At 25.4% G+C, this 16,904-nt stretch overlaps 1 protein-coding gene and 3 non-coding genes across 5 annotated transcripts; 2 read left to right on the top strand and 2 right to left on the bottom strand.

Annotated features, from left to right (window-relative positions):
• Positions 1-376: 376 nt before the first annotated feature.
• Trnal-aag (transfer RNA leucine (anticodon AAG)) lies at positions 377-458 on the top strand. The gene has a single exon. It is a non-coding gene; the product is annotated as a tRNA-Leu (tRNA).
• A 1,947-nt stretch (positions 459-2,405) lies between these two features.
• On the top strand, positions 2,406-2,477 carry Trnaq-uug (transfer RNA glutamine (anticodon UUG)). The gene has a single exon. It is a non-coding gene; the product is annotated as a tRNA-Gln (tRNA).
• A 558-nt stretch (positions 2,478-3,035) lies between these two features.
• Trnak-uuu (transfer RNA lysine (anticodon UUU)) lies at positions 3,036-3,108 on the bottom strand. The gene has a single exon. It is a non-coding gene; the product is annotated as a tRNA-Lys (tRNA).
• Positions 3,109-6,327: 3,219 nt separating this feature from the next.
• On the bottom strand, positions 6,328-9,774 carry LOC145842426 (uncharacterized). 2 transcript variants are annotated; one of them, XM_082949870.1, is made up of 5 exons: positions 9,681-9,774; positions 9,410-9,584; positions 9,065-9,217; positions 7,620-7,790; positions 6,328-6,884 (listed from the first exon to the last, which is right to left on the bottom strand). In XM_082949870.1, the coding sequence occupies exons 2-5, from the start codon at positions 9,544-9,546 to the stop codon at positions 6,410-6,412; spliced, it is 936 nt and encodes a 311-aa protein (XP_082805996.1). In that variant the 5' UTR covers positions 9,547-9,584; positions 9,681-9,774; the 3' UTR covers positions 6,328-6,409. The 2 variants fall into 2 exon arrangements, with proteins under 2 accessions (XP_082805996.1, XP_082805994.1); XM_082949868.1 differs by having other exon boundaries at positions 7,617-7,790.
• Between the last annotated feature and the right edge of the window lie 7,130 nt (positions 9,775-16,904).

A 16,904-nucleotide genomic window follows, 5' to 3' on the forward strand; every position in this document is an offset into this window, starting at 1 on the left:
TAAATATTATTTGTTAAAAAGAAAAAAAGAAAAGTAAAGGGTTTATTTTTATCTGTAAAAATTTCGTTAAAAGATTTGTTGGTAAACAAAGCAATATGGATTTAGTATAAAAAAAGCATTTGTTTTACGTATTTTTCAGAATAGATGCTTAATGTATCAAACCTTATTAGAATACAAGTTGAAGGGCAAATCTGCTCAGATTTTTAGAACTATGTCAAAGTCAGTTCATTTAATTCAAAATCATTCTAAAATACAAAAGAAACAACGGAATAGGTTTTCACAACAAGTTTTTCTTTCACTGGTAGATTGTATGTATGAATATCAGCAGTGTGTAAACGCTAAGTTTATAAACCCGTTATTTCGTTACCAGACAGCTGGTAGCATGGCCGAGCGGTCTAAGGCGCTGGATTAAGGCTCCAGTCTCTTCGGAGGCGTGGGTTCGAATTCCACTGCTGCCACTTCTTTTAGTTTCTTTATAGTAATAAATAAATTTTTATAGTACCAAGTTACATTATCAAAAGTTCTATTCAATCTAATAAGCAAAGTTATTTTATAACACTCTAACTTTAGATGCTTATTACAAAAATAGCAGGTGCTTGTGAACTATTTATTTTAGCTAGTTGCCAACTATGATTAAACGTTTACCCTAAGTTTTAAAATAGTTAAAGTTTACAACATAATTCGTTGTCAAAAACTTACTTTTTTAATCAACATTGAAAAATAGAAAATATCTGAATTGAACACTCTTTTGTTCTTAATTTAAGTACATTTGATACAACATATTTCGTTAACAAAAAACTTACTTTTTTAATCAACATTGATAAATAGAAGTAAATCTGAAATAAACACTTTTTGTTTTTAATTTAAGTACATTTGAAAACGTGGCAGATATATACAGTGATACTAGATATTTGGTTTGTAGTTTTTTTTTCGTATAAGAAAATAGATCAGTTGGATACATAAACAAGGGCTTTAAAAATTATTCTAAAACCAAAAATTCAATAAAAGAGTACAAAAACAATATTTGCTGTATCTTTAAAAATTGGTACAATAGATGTAAAATAACATTACAAACTAAAGCAACTATTTTCGAAACATAAAATACAACTTGTGTATAAAACTGATATTCAATGCTTAAAACGTGATTTAAAGCTCAAAATATTTCAACACAAGATTAAGTCTTTCAAAAAAGCATTAACTTTTGTTGTTCCACTTATTCAGCAGTAAATAAGAATCGACGACAATATAAATATCTTAAGAAATCACCAATAATAAAGGAAAACCTGGCAGGGGACTTGAATCCCTGACCGTTGGATTAAAAGTCTAACGCTCTACCGACTGAGCTAGCCAGGCTCGTGATATATATGGTATTGGAGCGTATATAAAGGAGAGTTTTAAACATAGTGACGTAACGACAGAGGCTTTGTTGTTATAAGCTGATTGATTTAGCTAGAATGTAAAGATGTTGAAAGTATATTAAGTTTACAATCAAGATAATACAACTAACTCTATTTAACTTATTAGTAAAAATTGTTTTAAGTAAAAATACTTATTTTAACTGTAACAATTGATAAGTAAGTAAAAGCCTTTTTTAAGCTTTATTTATACACAAGTTATGTTTTAAATCTTATAGTTGTTTTTTTTTGTTTATGGTTACACGATACTTTACGAATAATAAAAACATTTTTATTTTGTCTGTAAATGTTTTTTTTTGTAACTTATTTTGTGTAAACTCATGTTGCGTAAACTAATTTTTTATAGAAATAAATAACATTTGTTTGGTTTTCTATAAAAAGTTACTTAAAAGCATTCAAAGCTATGAATTTTTTAATAACTGAATAAAAACTTAAAAAGAAGTACAACTAGTTTAAAACATGTTTTAAAACAACACATTAATTTGATTGAAATTGATATAAACAAATATTCTAACATTTGATTTCAGTTCAAACAAGCTATTAAATTTTTCAATAAACACTTAACTTGTCGTTAAACTATTGCTTTCTTTTAACTACATTTGTGTATGTTAAGATTAGTTCTTAAGTTAAATTTCTTTGCATTAGTTTTTATGCTTTAGTTGTTTAAGTCAATTTTTTTTTTTCGGATTCTAGATTAAAAATAGCTGTCAAGTTGTATAAAGTATTAAAACTAGTTTAAAAACAATAATCGTTGAAATTTTTATTTAAGCACATAAAATAAAAAATTGTGGAACATATAAAAAACAAACAAGTATTTTTTTTTTCCGAAAATTTTTGCATAGTAAAATTCAAAAGCGTCAGTCTTAAAAATAAAAAACACTTTAAGCAATATACTTTAAAGCTTACAAATTTTTAAAGTTGGTAGAGCTAGTTTTGTTTTATGAGCACTTATGATAGTTTATAAACGCTTAAACGATTTCTTAAATAAGTGGTCCCGTGGTGTAATGGTTATCACACTGGACTTTGAATCCAGTAATCCGAGTTCAAGTCTCGGCGGGACCTCATTTTAATCAAGCTAATTTTTGTGGATTAATTTAAATACAGACTAAACTAATTTTTTTTAATAATAATCACCACTGTTTTATAAACTTCAAAAAACTCTAAAAACCAAAACGCCTATTTTATTTTGAGTAAGAGCCCTAAGTCACCTCTTTTTTAGAGTGGCATTAAATAAGGTAATCAGAGGGTTTATTTTAAAGTATTTTGTTAACTCTATCTGCATTTAATAGTACAAGATAAGTTGTTTAGTGTACAGTACAAAATTTTAAACCGCTAAGATAAATCTTCAAGTCAAAAGAATATTACTGTAGAAAAATTTACTCATTTTAATTGATTTTGATATGTAAAATAATTGCATTAAGTTTTAAAAAAAAAGTTCATTAAAAAAAAAAGAAGGTATTTTACATTTTCGGCACTAATTGTTATTTTTTAGTAATTTTGTTTCTAAAACAGTTACAGTGTTTATTAAACTTAAAAATTTAAGATGAATATTTCGCATTAAAGTACACTCTTAATTATAATATATATAATCTAATAAATAAGGTTTAAAAGTATGAATAGAGCCTGACAGGGGACTTGAACCCCTGACCGTTGGATTAAAAGTCCAACGCTCTACCGACTGAGCTAGCCAGGCCCACGTAAGTATTGATGTTTGAGCGTTTATATAAGCAAATTAGTATGTAGCGACGTAACAATTAGACCGTTTCACAAGTCCTTCTAACATGGCTAGCTACTGAAAATTTTTAGCAAGCACTACGCTGCTAACAACTTACTTGAAAATTAAGTTTCTCGTTAAATAATAAATAAAAGTGAGTAATTTTCAAAAGCTTGTCTGTCTAAAATCTTTTATATAATCTTTTCTTTTTCATCGTACATACTTTTACAGTACTAAAATTTTAAAAATATATTATACAGATATTTGGTATTCTGCAAACTTTGTGTGTGTTTTTAAGTTCTTAATATGTTTTATTATTAAGTTATTTAGATAAAATATTAAATATTTTTTAATAAAACTATAAATTTACATTATAAAAAAATTTCTTTTACACAACTTAAACTTCTAAACTTACAAAATTATAAAATATTTTTTTTTGTTGCTCTAAAATATTATAATCAGCTGACTATTCTAACAATCTTTTCAATCTGTTATTGTTAAAATTTTTTGTTTACTTTGTGCACCTTTTTACACTCCATACCAACAAATTTTAAGTCAAAAGTTAACATAAGTAAATCATATAAATTAAACTTATTGTTTATTAATATACTTTCAATAAAACACAAAATAGTTTATCTATTTGCTAAAGGAAATATTTAATTGTGTATCAACATAAAACTATTAATAATATATTTTCCACTACTATAACAAAACTATTCTATTACAGCAATAACTGTAATTCTATTTATTGATTGTTTTTTGATGAAATTTAAAGTACATTTGTTAGAATTGTTGCTATGCCAACATTTTGAAAGCATTTAATTTTGATTTAAACCTTGAAACGTTTTCTTAAATTTCCCTTAAAGATTAATAATATTTTGCGCCTTTTTTAGTGTGTAAACAGCTGTGTAACCTGTTATATATTTTATTAGTTGCTATACTAAACTCGTCGAACTGATTGAATAAAAGAACAAATTTTAAAATGTTGATATACTAGAAATGGTTTCCAAAATGATAGATATATTTGGTAATTTTTAAAATTATAATAGAAATCAGGTATTTGCATTTACTTGCAAAATCAAACTAAAAAAACTTATTAAGTACTTCTAAATGCATCCTATAGAAATTTGTAGTGAGTTAAAGGTTTTTTTTTCTAAATATTTCATTCATAAACTATACAACATTAAATTTAAATTTCTGATTGTGTTTGATAAACATTGCCCTATTTATTGTCGTTTAGCTATGAATAGTTAATAAGTAGCGGAGTTTATATAAAAACAAGCTTTTTTTTGTAGTTAAATAGAAACTGAAAAACTTTTGTTTTTAAATTTCCGTAAAATCTAAAATTACAAAATTAAAGTTAAACTATCACTGTTTAAAAAAAATATTTAAATTAGTTATTAGAGATTTAAACAGATACTTATAAACTAATCGACCTTCAAAGAATTTTAGTTTTGTTTTATTGAAAAAAGAAAAATTTAATAAATAATCAAAAATAAGTTTTTTTATTATGCAAAATTTTTCAATTTAAGTATTTTTTCAAGAGAAATGTTTTTATTTTTATTTGAAAAAAAAGTCACATGTTATGTAATTGGTCGCAAGTCTTCACGAGACCTACAACAACAATGTATTTAAAGTATAAATATAAACTTTAATAGCAATAAAGATTAAAGAAATTCATTACTTTTAATCTTAGCTCTCAACTCATTGTCTGTTGTACTTTACTGCACTATTTAATTGATGAGAGAAGTTATAAATAAATTACCTTTGTAAAAAGTAGCTCAATAAAACTTTATATTTTACTAAAAGTACAAATCGTTTAATTGAAATTTTGAGTAGTTTTTTTTTTCGAGATAATGCCACAAACAAAAGTCAAAACTGAGTAAAAACATCATTAAACACTTTGATAAAAAAGTAACAAACAAATTAATTTATAGATTAAAGCAAATTTAAAACTAATTTTTAAGAGAAAAATACTTAAATCTTATAATCCTTTATAGTTTAAAAATAGAAAAATCTATGTAAAAAATTATTTTTTTTAATTCACTTTATAAGATAACGCTTTTTTATTATACATAACTTTATTTTATTAATTTTCTTAACAAATTAGTTTTTTAAGATAAAACAATTTTCAAAGTGTTATTTAAAGATCAAATACATCATTAACTTTATATTATAACTATAGTTTACACAACAACACTTTTTGCCTTTTAGTGTTTTTAAACATGTTCATAGAATTTTACTCTAAAACTATTTTTATTCAAATAAAACTTAAAATAAGAATAGTCTTAACAGTAAACTTTTCGATACACCTTTTTATAATAAATAAACGTTATTATATATTTTATTATAAAAATTTTAAGCAAAACTTTGTTCTCTATCTCCAAATTTTCTCAATAAACTTTCTTACTTATGGACAATAAAACTTTTATAATTACGTTCCTAAGTAAAGTAGTTCATGCTCGAATGAAGCAGTTAAGAACTAAATACCATCGACGTAGAAAAAACTTCTTAAATACTTTCAAATGAATTTATTTGTGCTTATGTTAAATGCATTATATTTTTTTTTGGTATTTAAAACGACTTAATCTGATTAAAAAGTACGTTTAAAACTGTGTCCCAAACTTTTTGATGTTTAAAGACTAAAAACATGTTTTTAGCAATATTTTGGCGGTCTTCATCAAAGCAAAGGTGTTTTTGCAATATGCACTAGACTGAACCACATGACCATTAACGACAGTTTTCATGACAGAATACAAACGGTTTCATAACGGCTGTTGTTAATAGACTTGCGGTTCATTCTAGTCTCTAAGCACAAAACAAAAACTATATATCTGTAAATGTTACTTAAAAATTTTAATATGGAAAGTGTTATTTACGAGTCTTGCAACACTTGATTTCACTCCCTTATAGAAACAACCAACAAACAATAAATAGTTATTGAAATCAAACTATTGAACTAAATAAAACAACAATTGCATATATATACAAGTTTATTTTCAAAACTAGGAAAACTACTGAAAGTTTTTATATTTCACATTCACAAATAGAATAGACACAGAGATAACAAATCTCTTAACAATTATTTAAATAAAACACAAACGGTATCTTATTAAATTTACTTTTAACTTATAAAAATATAAAAATATCGTACAATTTTGTTTAGATAATTAAAAATAAACACTTGTCAAAGCAGGGTTAAAAGTTTGAATAAAAAAATAACTACATATTTGTACAATTTATTATCAAAACTCCACAGCAAAACTTCATCAGGTAAGTATTAGCTGATAATTCTCAACCTGATAATTGAACTAGACGCAGACGAGAAGTTACGGCTAACGGCGCTGTTTCCAGAAGAGCTTGTGACGTCATCATCAGCCGCTCTCACCGGCTGGCCGCCTTCAGTTAACTCTACACGGCTTTCGTTTCGATCGCTTGCGGCGCTAGATGAGTTACTGGTGACGTCAACTTCTGCAATTCTAACCGGTCGGCCGTTTTCCGTTTCGTTGCGGTTCGTGCCGCTGTTTCTAGAATCGACGTCATCATTATCCGTTTCTCCCGCACCGTTACCTAACAAGCTCAGAAAAAAACTCTTTACTTTCAAAAAGGTTGAACGCAACGCTTCAAAAATTCTGGCGAAAAAATTGCAGATACGATTTCCTAAACCGGAGTTCTTCAGGTAGCTGTATAGTTTGTGAATGGCCACCCCGATCAAAACTCCTGCTCCAAAAGCAAAGACAATTTTGTCACAAAACCTTTGAAAAAAAAGGTATAGTTCACTTAAACATAAAAAATAGACTATCTACAGGTTGTATTAAAATTAGTAATTTGATATTTACCTTTTTACTAAATAATGTTAATGTTCATACTTGAAATTGTTTACTAAGTATTTGTTTTTAGAGACAGTAAGCTTTCTTTTTTTAAGAAAAAACTAATAATGAGAATAGTGTTTGAGTTTTAAGTAATTTTTCAATATTTTTGGTTATGTAGTAAATAGTAAAAAAAATATTTGGAATATAATCATTATGATGGAGTTTAAAAAATATATATATACAAATCTTTAGAAGATATTTTATCTGTTTCTATTGCTAAAATGATATATTTAAGAAAATTGCTAGCTTTAACAATGCTTTCTTACTTGAACAAAAGAACTTTTAATGCTTGAAGTAACTTATATTGTCACTTAGTCTATACAAAATAAAAATCAACATTGCAGAGCGACTTTTACTTTTTTTTGAAGCTTTTTAAGCTTATTTCGTTTAAACGATTTATCTTATACCAAAATGAATGCAAATTTTTATACTGAAACGTATAAATTGTTCTTAAATTTAATTTAATTTCAGCAAAACAGCATAGAAGTTTATAACAAGGTTGTTGTTTTGAAAAAAAATTAACATTTTTTTTTTAAAGAAAGTAATAATATTGTTACTTAAAATATATTTAATCAATAGTTACTTATTAGTAAAAAATACAATATAATAACTAACAACCCGCCACTGATGAGCAATTCACAAATGTAAGGCTTCATGAAAGACCAAGCTGAACATAGTATTTTAAAAACTCGACTACCAAGTTCACAGACAAAGCTGAAGACTTTCTCAACTATACAACCGACTAAAGCTACTGATGCAGATACTAAACCGTTATTTTTTTCACACGACCTTTTCAAATGATACTAGTTGTTATTATTTTACGGTTACGTATATAAAAATGTAAGAGTTTTGAAAACGCTTAACTTTTAATAAGTATAAAATATTAGACACACAGTAATGCCTTTTAATTTTCATTGCTTAGAAAAATTTATAAGATTAAGAGTAAAATATTACCATTATTTAAAACTTTAATTATAAAAAAAAGTAATAATCTACCTAATTTTAAAAGTAAAATATATGCGTACTTAATTACTAAGCTATTTAAATTTTTATTTAAATAATCATTTAAGTATTGGTAAGTTATTAACTACTGTAAACATTTAAAATATAATCAAATTAAATAAGAGGCAGAAAACTACGGCTCACAGTCTAAATTTGACGCAACAAGTAAAAGTTTTAATTAGCAAGAACTTTACAGCTAAAATCTGATTAATTTAGTATAAGCAATTTAAATACTTTATAATAGTTTATAAATTTACTGTTTTGTCTTGTAAACAGACTGCTCTATTTTATCTTTTTTTGGGTGTACGACTATTCAAAATTCGTTCAATTTAACTTCTTTAAAAATAATTAAAGGTTTAAAATCTAAAAAATTAAGTTTATCGGAGAAAAATGAAAACATACACATCAAGGTCTAATAAATACCTACAGATCACTTTTAATCTTGCCAAATTTTATATAAATTTTTAGATATGGCTAAAATAAGCTTAAAAACATATTTTTTTTAGTAGACTTTAGAATTATTTTTGATAGTTTTTTTTTATCATCATAATTCATTAGTCAGTTCTACAACCACTATTTTATTAAAAAAAGTATTTTATTTTTGAAATATGGTCTCTTAAACATTTTAATAAGAACTTGAGTTGTCTGAATTTGAATTTTCATGTATATGTGTTTGCTATATTTAAAAATAAACTTATTCAAAAGTATTGTGTTCAAGAAAGTATTTCGTTCTTTTAATATTGCTGACAAAGAGTTTTGTTACGTTAAACTGGCCCGTTTCCCTTAAAAAAACTGCTGACCCCGGACTTAATCAAAGTGTTAAAACTTCAGCAAAGATAAAACTTTAAAAATTAACAAAACACTTTATATGGAAATTTTGTGGTTTAGATTTTACTATTATGCTGGGATCTTTGTAAAGTGTTAAGCATACTAATACGATAGTTATTTTTAATGATTTAAGCTTTTAAAAATAAATTGTCGAACTTTTATTAGCATAAACGATAAATGTTATAGCAAAAAAAGATACCAAGCAAAAAAAATCAATAAAAATAAAAACTTACCACACTTGCTTCAAATCTTCAATCACCTCTGCACCGAATTCTTTAATCAGTTTAACTATAATCGAGTCCGCGATTTTGTTCAGAACCTTGTTACCGGCCCACATAACTAAACTTCTTGATCCAGAATCTTGAGCATTGTTTTCTTCGTCGGGTCTTGATAAAATATAAGATTGTCCGGTTTTTTTTTTTTTAAAACATGGTACTTACTTTTTATAGCAGTAGAAAATTCTAACTAATTATTCAAATAAACTACAAAAAAATGCTAGTTTTTATTAGCTAAAAATTTTTTCAGTAGAAACTTAAGAAAAACTTAATTCAAATTTAAAGTATCTTAACAATAACTACACTATATTCGTTGTCGACGTTGCTTGCTCGGAAACAATGATCTCCTGAATTGGTGGGTTCCTTTTAAACAGATAAACGTACAACTTGTAACCGGCCCACCCTATCACAACGCCTGCTCCCAAACTGACGAGAGCCATTTTGGTGCAAAATATTTTGACAATCGTTTAATAGCAATCTATAACCATTGTAATAATGTTTAGTCTTGTAAGTAGTTATTCTTGAAGTTTAGTAAGTTGTTAGTAACTAGTAACTATCAATTTAAGAGCTTAACTGTATGTCTTTATCAGGGACGTGTTTTGACTGCATTCCTGTTTCCTGTGCATCCTCTGAAAAAAAAGAAGAAAAGGGAAAGAAAAGAAGCTCAGATTGTTTATTAAAAATTTTGTTTATATGTTTGGTTATGCATGTATGCTAAACTTTTAAATAATAAATGTCGATTTATTACATAATAAAATTACATTTAGAAAGTTTCACATTTAGCTGGGCAGCTCTTTAAGCCGGCTGAAACAAAATTAAAACTAAATTTTTACAGTGATATTACATAAAAGTAGTCCACTTAAGTTTCACTTTTGATCTGGGAAACTGTTTACTAAGTTGCTTTAAAATTCCATAATAAAATGCTATTCTATGTAGACAAATGATTTTTATGCTTTGTTTATTAACTAGTAAATATATTTTTACTTCAAAAATGTTCAATGTAATTACTATAGTTTAATTATACTTACTTTATCAAATTGATTAATTGAATTTAAATTAACTAAAAAATGTGCTAGATTTTTTAAGCTGGAATTTTTTTCAATAGAAACTTAACAAAAGATTTACACAAGTTTTAAATCATCTATATATTGACTACATTATATTCGTTGTCAATGTTGTTGCTTTAAAACAGTGATAGCCTAAAACCTGTGGACTCCTTGGAGACAGATAAGCGTACAACTTGTAGCCGGCCCAATCGACCACTGCGCCTGCTCCAAAAGCAACGAGAGCTATTCTGGCTTATATATTTCAGTAGATTTTTAACAGAAATCTGGTCATTCTACATAAGTTTATTCTTGAAAGTAGTTATTCTTGAAATTAATAAATTGTTACTGACTACTGATATCAATTTAAGAGCCTAACTGTAGGTCTTTACTACATAAACTCAGAACAATTTTTTTAAAAATGTTCAGCATGTCATTAGCTAAGTTGTATGTCGCAATTTTCCGACCAATGTCCTAAATGCATAACCACATAAGTTTTTTAAATGTAAATTATGAAAGATTTATAAGAAAATACTGCAACTTATAGTTTTAACAAGTGAACTAACAAACAACTACTCCTTGATTGAGTTTTAGTACGTAAACATATATAATAAAATATAAAAAATATATGCTAAGACGTAAGTAAAAGTGTACAAACAAAAAAACTGTTGTTAATAGAAAGCTGCTTTAGCTTAAATTTTATAAAAATTCTCAGAAAAACATAATTCAAATCGATGAAAGTTAACTTGTTAAAAATAAAAAAAATACCTGCAAACTAAACAACAAGTATCGATTAAAAGAAACTAAAGTTAATATCTGTCTCTAAGCCTTTTAATCAGCAATACCTGAAAACAACATACGTGTCTTTTTCTAAAAAATTGCTTAGAATAAAAGAAAAAATAGACAATACGATTGAAAAAAAACTCTAAACTTACCACTGTCGCAGTCCAAAAATACTTGTCTTTTAAAAAATTATCCGTTTGTTTTCAAATGTTCAATAAGCGATTTTCAAAACTAAGACTTAGATTTCGCTTGTCAATAAGAGCTTTTTTTATTAAAGCGTTTTAAAAAGACACTAAAGGTTATTGTTTGAAAAATTATATTAATTTAAGATTAAAAATAAAACATATTTAACTAGTTAAATCCTCTTTTTTTATATATAGCAGTTACTTAATATCATATATATTGGAATTATTTAATAAATTTCTGTTCTAACACGCTAAAGCGAGCTACGCATGCCAAAACTAAAAGATTGCTTAACGCTTTGTCAGTTACCGAAAAAAAGCTTTTTTACGGTTGAAGTAGTATGTAAAGCTTCCAAACAATAAAATGATAATTTTAGAAAAACTTTTGAAGGTTGTAAGTATGAAATTATTTTTATAAAATCTGGATTGAATGGTATTAAGTTTATAAAATAAAATTGAACGCTCTGTCGTAAGATTAAAAGTTTTAAATCAAAAATTAAAAGTTTTAAAACTTAGTAAGGCTGCTTTTTTTTCACAAAAACATTGTTTTATTTTTTTACCATACACGAAATTACTAAGTAGTTTTGTTTTATACTAATAAAGTTTAACATAAAATAAGCAAGTGGTACAAAACCATACTAAATATCTTTGAATTACTGTTAACTATTAATAAATAAATCATGTGAATTACACAACCTGTCTTACATATTTGTAATCATTTTCGTGACAATAGACTTGAAAACTTTTTAGTTTTAAAAAGGTAGTATACCGAAAATATTCAAGTAAGTTTTAAAGTAAAAACAAAATTTTGTTTTTAACTTTATTACTGCAACTAGTATGATAAAAACATTTTTAAATCTTTAAAAATATTCTGATTAACAATCATATATGTATTAAATTGAAACAAAGTTATTACATTGTATTAATTTATTTAAGTGACTGTCGTTTTATTTTTTCCAAGAGCTGCAAAAAACATTAAATGTATTCATTGGATTAAAAAAGCCTAAGTACCAGTTGAAATAAAAGCATGTTTTAAAGTTTTCAAAACTTTAACTGTTTTTAATAAAAAATTCTGATATCAGCTACTTCAAGCTAAAACTTAATATTGTAACTATACTAACTGTTGCAATTGATCACTTTTATCGAACTAAAACAATAATTAAAGTTCTGTTGTAACTGATCAGTTTTTTAAAACACGCTTTAATTAAAATATATAGGTATTTAAAATAAACTAGACAATGAAACACTTTAAACTTTTATAGTCGTGAGCTTTAAGTAAAAAAAAAGCACTTGGTGCAAATACATTTTTCAACAAATGAAAAAAGTAAGAAAAAAGTTTTTTGATAAGCAGAAAACGTTTTATGTCTTGAACTCGAATGTGCAAAGAATAGCCATTAATGTCAAACGTGTAATAATGCCAAAGTATTAATTTAACGCTTAAAAGATTTTGTAAAAGCTTTTTTAAATAGAAAAATACAAAATCCCCTGGAAAAAGTTTTTGTAAACATTTATACTGCAAACTTTCGCACAGCTTTTTGTTTTTTATTATTTCTTATAATGTAATTTATTCATTAGTTAAGCTTGACAAACGTATCTTTTTGTTCATTTTTAGGTTTAACTCTTTGATGATTGATGTGAATAAACATCAAAAAGTTTTATTACGTTTGATTTTGAGTATCAAAAGCGTAACTATTTTGAAGAATAATTTAAGTTGGTATTTGTTTAACGATCTCACGAGATTGAACGGTAAAAATGTTATTCTAAAATCACGTTGAAGTTTTTAAAAAACTTCACAACTTTCAAATGATAATTTAAGTATGCTGAAGTTGTGCAACTTTAGTACACTAGAAACATGTATTCGTATTTTAACAACTTTTAAAGTTTCTTCAATTATTAAATAAGTAAATTAAGCTTATTACTAAAACAACTTTATCAAAAAGTAATTTTAATTATTAAAATACGTTTTATGTATATATCTTTTGTATTTAAAAAATGATTATTTTTTGAACATTTAGTTTTAAAATATACAAAATCACAAAATTTAAATAAAAAGCATGAAACATTCATTTGATAGGAAACCAAAGTTTATAGGTATATAGTTTTTATTTCGGTATATTTCAAATTATTAATTATTGTTAGAACTCTTTTCTTAATGGTTTTTTTTTATGTATTATGTTTAGTACATCCTGAGTCTTTAGAATAAAAATATATTTTTACCATGTTTTTTATTTATCTGAATATATATTTCAATAACATAGGGATTTACTTTTAGATAAACTTTACTGGCTAAAATAGTTTTTTTCGAAAAAGGAGATCAAGCAAACAAGTAAGCATAAACAGTTCAAGTATAAATAAACTCCTAACATTTACATTAATTAAAGATTTAGTGACATTCTTTATTTTTTTGTAGCACGATATTGAGTTAAGATTTTTTGTTACAGTAGCTAGATGTTTCAACTTTAAATTAGTAATTTAAAAATCGTTATTATTTACAGTATTTTGAAATAGTTTAAACAGTTGGTATGGTATGTAAAATATAAGCTTAACTTACTTCCTTCGAAAGCTTTTATGGCCTCATTAGAGTTTTTCGTTTCAAGTATTGATACAACTTACTTAAAAACATTAAGCTAATCTCTTTGTTGTATTAAGTTACTATAGAAATCTAAATTTACCGAAATATTTCCATATTTGCTACTATTTTAAACAAATTATTTAAATCAATTACAACAAATATCTGTGAAATGAAGTTTTACTTAAAACTTTTGCATTTTTTCGTAATCACATAGTTGAATTTTTTACACTTCTAACATAATCTAATAGGATTTCATTTAAGCTAACTAACTGACCACAAAGTAAATATTATTTTCAAATATATGAGTTGATTTTGTTTTTTTATAAATTTGTATTTCCTTGATTGCTATTAACATTTCAAACAGAAGTGTTTAAACACTTCTAAAAAACTTAACCTTAAATGAAAAAATAGTTTACTAATAAATCACTAAATGCATAATGTAAACGTTATTAAAGTTCCTTTTAAACTTGAATATCTTGCTCTTAGAATTAATTTTAAGGAAAATATAATATATTTAATATTTTTAATAGTATTCTCTAGTAAATAAAAATCTATGTGCATATGTAAACTACTATTTATAATAAAACAAAAAATTTTGCTTCATCACTACGTATTGTTTAACAAAGCTACATCAAATTTTTATGAAAGAATAAAAAAAAACATTTAAAACTCGCTTATTGATCTATGAAAAGAAGTAATAACTATGTAATTCAATGTGCATTTATGTAAATATTCTTAAAAAGTTAATTATTCTAGTTTTATACAACATAAAGTTACTCATATAAAAAGTTAAAAAACTAGCTCAACCATAAAAATCAGTATTAAACCCGAAATTTTGTCAAGTACTCTCTCAAAAACGTTGCTTAAGTGCATTTAAATCTTACGTATTTTTGATAGAAGTTTTTATAAAGTCTGTATTAAGACTTTCGGTAAGAAGTAATTAAAAAATGTTAAGCAACCAACAAAAAATCTATAAACCCGTAATGGAGTATAAAAGCACTATACAAATGTAAATAGATTTCTTAAATTTAATGGTAAAACTTCAAGAAATCAAATACTTCATAGGGAATATTTTCCTTTCAACGCATACTATCCTTTTTTTTCATATTTTACTAAAAAATATTTGTCCTATGTACAAAAAGTTTTCAACTTATTATTATGTTATTTTCACTGACTTTAATTAAATATATTTAATTTTAGTAGTGCAAAAGGTTTTGATGAAAGTTTATAAAATCATTTATTAAAAATAAAATAAAAACTAAACACAGATAACTGATTAACTATTTGTGTATATTTTTTAAACAGAATTATTTTCTTTAAAAACAAAAAACTTACAATTACTGTCCTTGCAACGTAGATTTAGCTTTATATCAAAAACTATAAAACTACTATGTAAAAAAATGGTTTGGAAGTTAGTTGAGTAATTTGTTTGTATGACATTTTGTTGCAATTGATGTATTAGTCAAAACAAAAGTTTTAATTAAGCACATAAACCTTCTATTTAAGATTATTTGCTTTTTTTTATTTAAAAAAAATGTAAATGTATATATTTCAAAGTTAAAGTTTATTGAACAACAAACTCAAAATAATATTCATCATACAGTAATCAAAATTTTAATGAAAGTTTGAAAAAAAAATAATTTACTCTTTTATAAAATGTGTTAATAAAAGTTTTGTAATTTTTTTTGTAGGTTTTCGTTTATTGAAGATTGCTAGTTGGTTGATACACCAAAGTATTTAAATAACGCATTTAGTTCATAATTTTATTGCAATTTTATTGTAAATACGATGGAAGCAGGCATCAAAATCTAGGCCAATTAAATTGATATACATTTGTTAAGAGACAAAAAATAACATAAAAGGACCATTTGTTTAAAAAATTTCTTTTTTTAATTAACATAAAAATTTAAATTTTTAATACACAAAATTATATTTATGAACTTATTAACGCTTTGGTGTAGAAGGTTTTAGTATATCTTTTCTTTACACTTTATAAAAAAAAAATTTGTCATTATTTTTTTTTATAATATGTGAGATCCAAAAACAACAGAAAAAGTTACATGAATTTCACTTTAGCATCAACTTCCAGCTTCTAACCAACAAAAAACTTTCTCAACAAAATTTAAGAAAAACTTACTAAGATACTCAAGTCAATCAGTTTAGTGGTTCTGGTACATAGTTTAGCAGCTGAAAATATCATGCGCTTCTACAGCAAAATAGCTTTCTGGGTCAGCTGGAACACACTAGAATTTCAAGATACAAAACAGCAATAAAAGTTCAAGAATCAAATTTTCTTCTTGAACAAACACCAACCCGGTATGCAAAGCATGACTTTCAGATTTTTGCTCTGAACATTTGCTAAACCGTTTATTTTTTTCATTTGTTGTTATTGCTTTGCCGAGGCATAATGGATACAACTGCAAACGTACAACTTTAGAATTTAGGTACAGACAATTGTGAAAAACACATTAAAAATTTAAATGTTTTGACTAAAAACAAAAAATAAATTTGAATAACTAGAATTGGTTACTTAAAAATTTAGCTTATTACAAAACTCTAAAAAACGCTGTACGTTTCAGAATATCAAAAAGTGAGCCCAAAAGTCATAACTAGGCCCAGCCATAATGATACTCTTTTGAAATATAGATTTTGAGATTTCAAAGTACAATTGCCTTAATCAAAACTCTCGGCAAGCATTTATGTTAAGTATGCGTTTTTTGGCTTTGATTGAAGTAGAGAAAAACAAAATATGCACTTAGAAACACTTTTGCACGAAGGTTCAAACATGCACGTAAGGTCAAGTTTGCAGAAAGACACTTTTGCACGAAGGGTTCTCTTTTGTACAAATACACTTTTGCATGTGTAAATTAAAAAACTAATCAAAAGCAACACGAAAATTAATAATAAAAAATACCGACCAAGGGTTAGAGGTAACAGTGATAGTTGTAAAAAAAAAAAAAGAAATAAAAAAAAAAGTTCTCGATCAAGGGTAAGGGGTAAGAGTGATCGTAAAAAAAGTAACTAAATAAAATGAGTAAATACAAACATTTTTTTAACCGGTGCAAAAGTGACCATTCGTGCGTTTTTTACATCTAACCGTTTAAAGTGCATACTTAGACAAAAAAAAACTTTACAGTTTAATAGTAAATCCTACGGTTATTTGATAATTTGCTCACTTTATCTTGTTAGATAGTTACTTTCATTACTCAACTACATTA

This window comes from Thalia democratica, chromosome 8 (assembly GCF_965202585.1).
Source record: "Thalia democratica chromosome 8, ktThaDemo2.hap1.1, whole genome shotgun sequence".
In the NCBI taxonomy this organism is placed as follows: Eukaryota; Metazoa; Chordata; class Thaliacea; order Salpida; family Salpidae; genus Thalia; species Thalia democratica.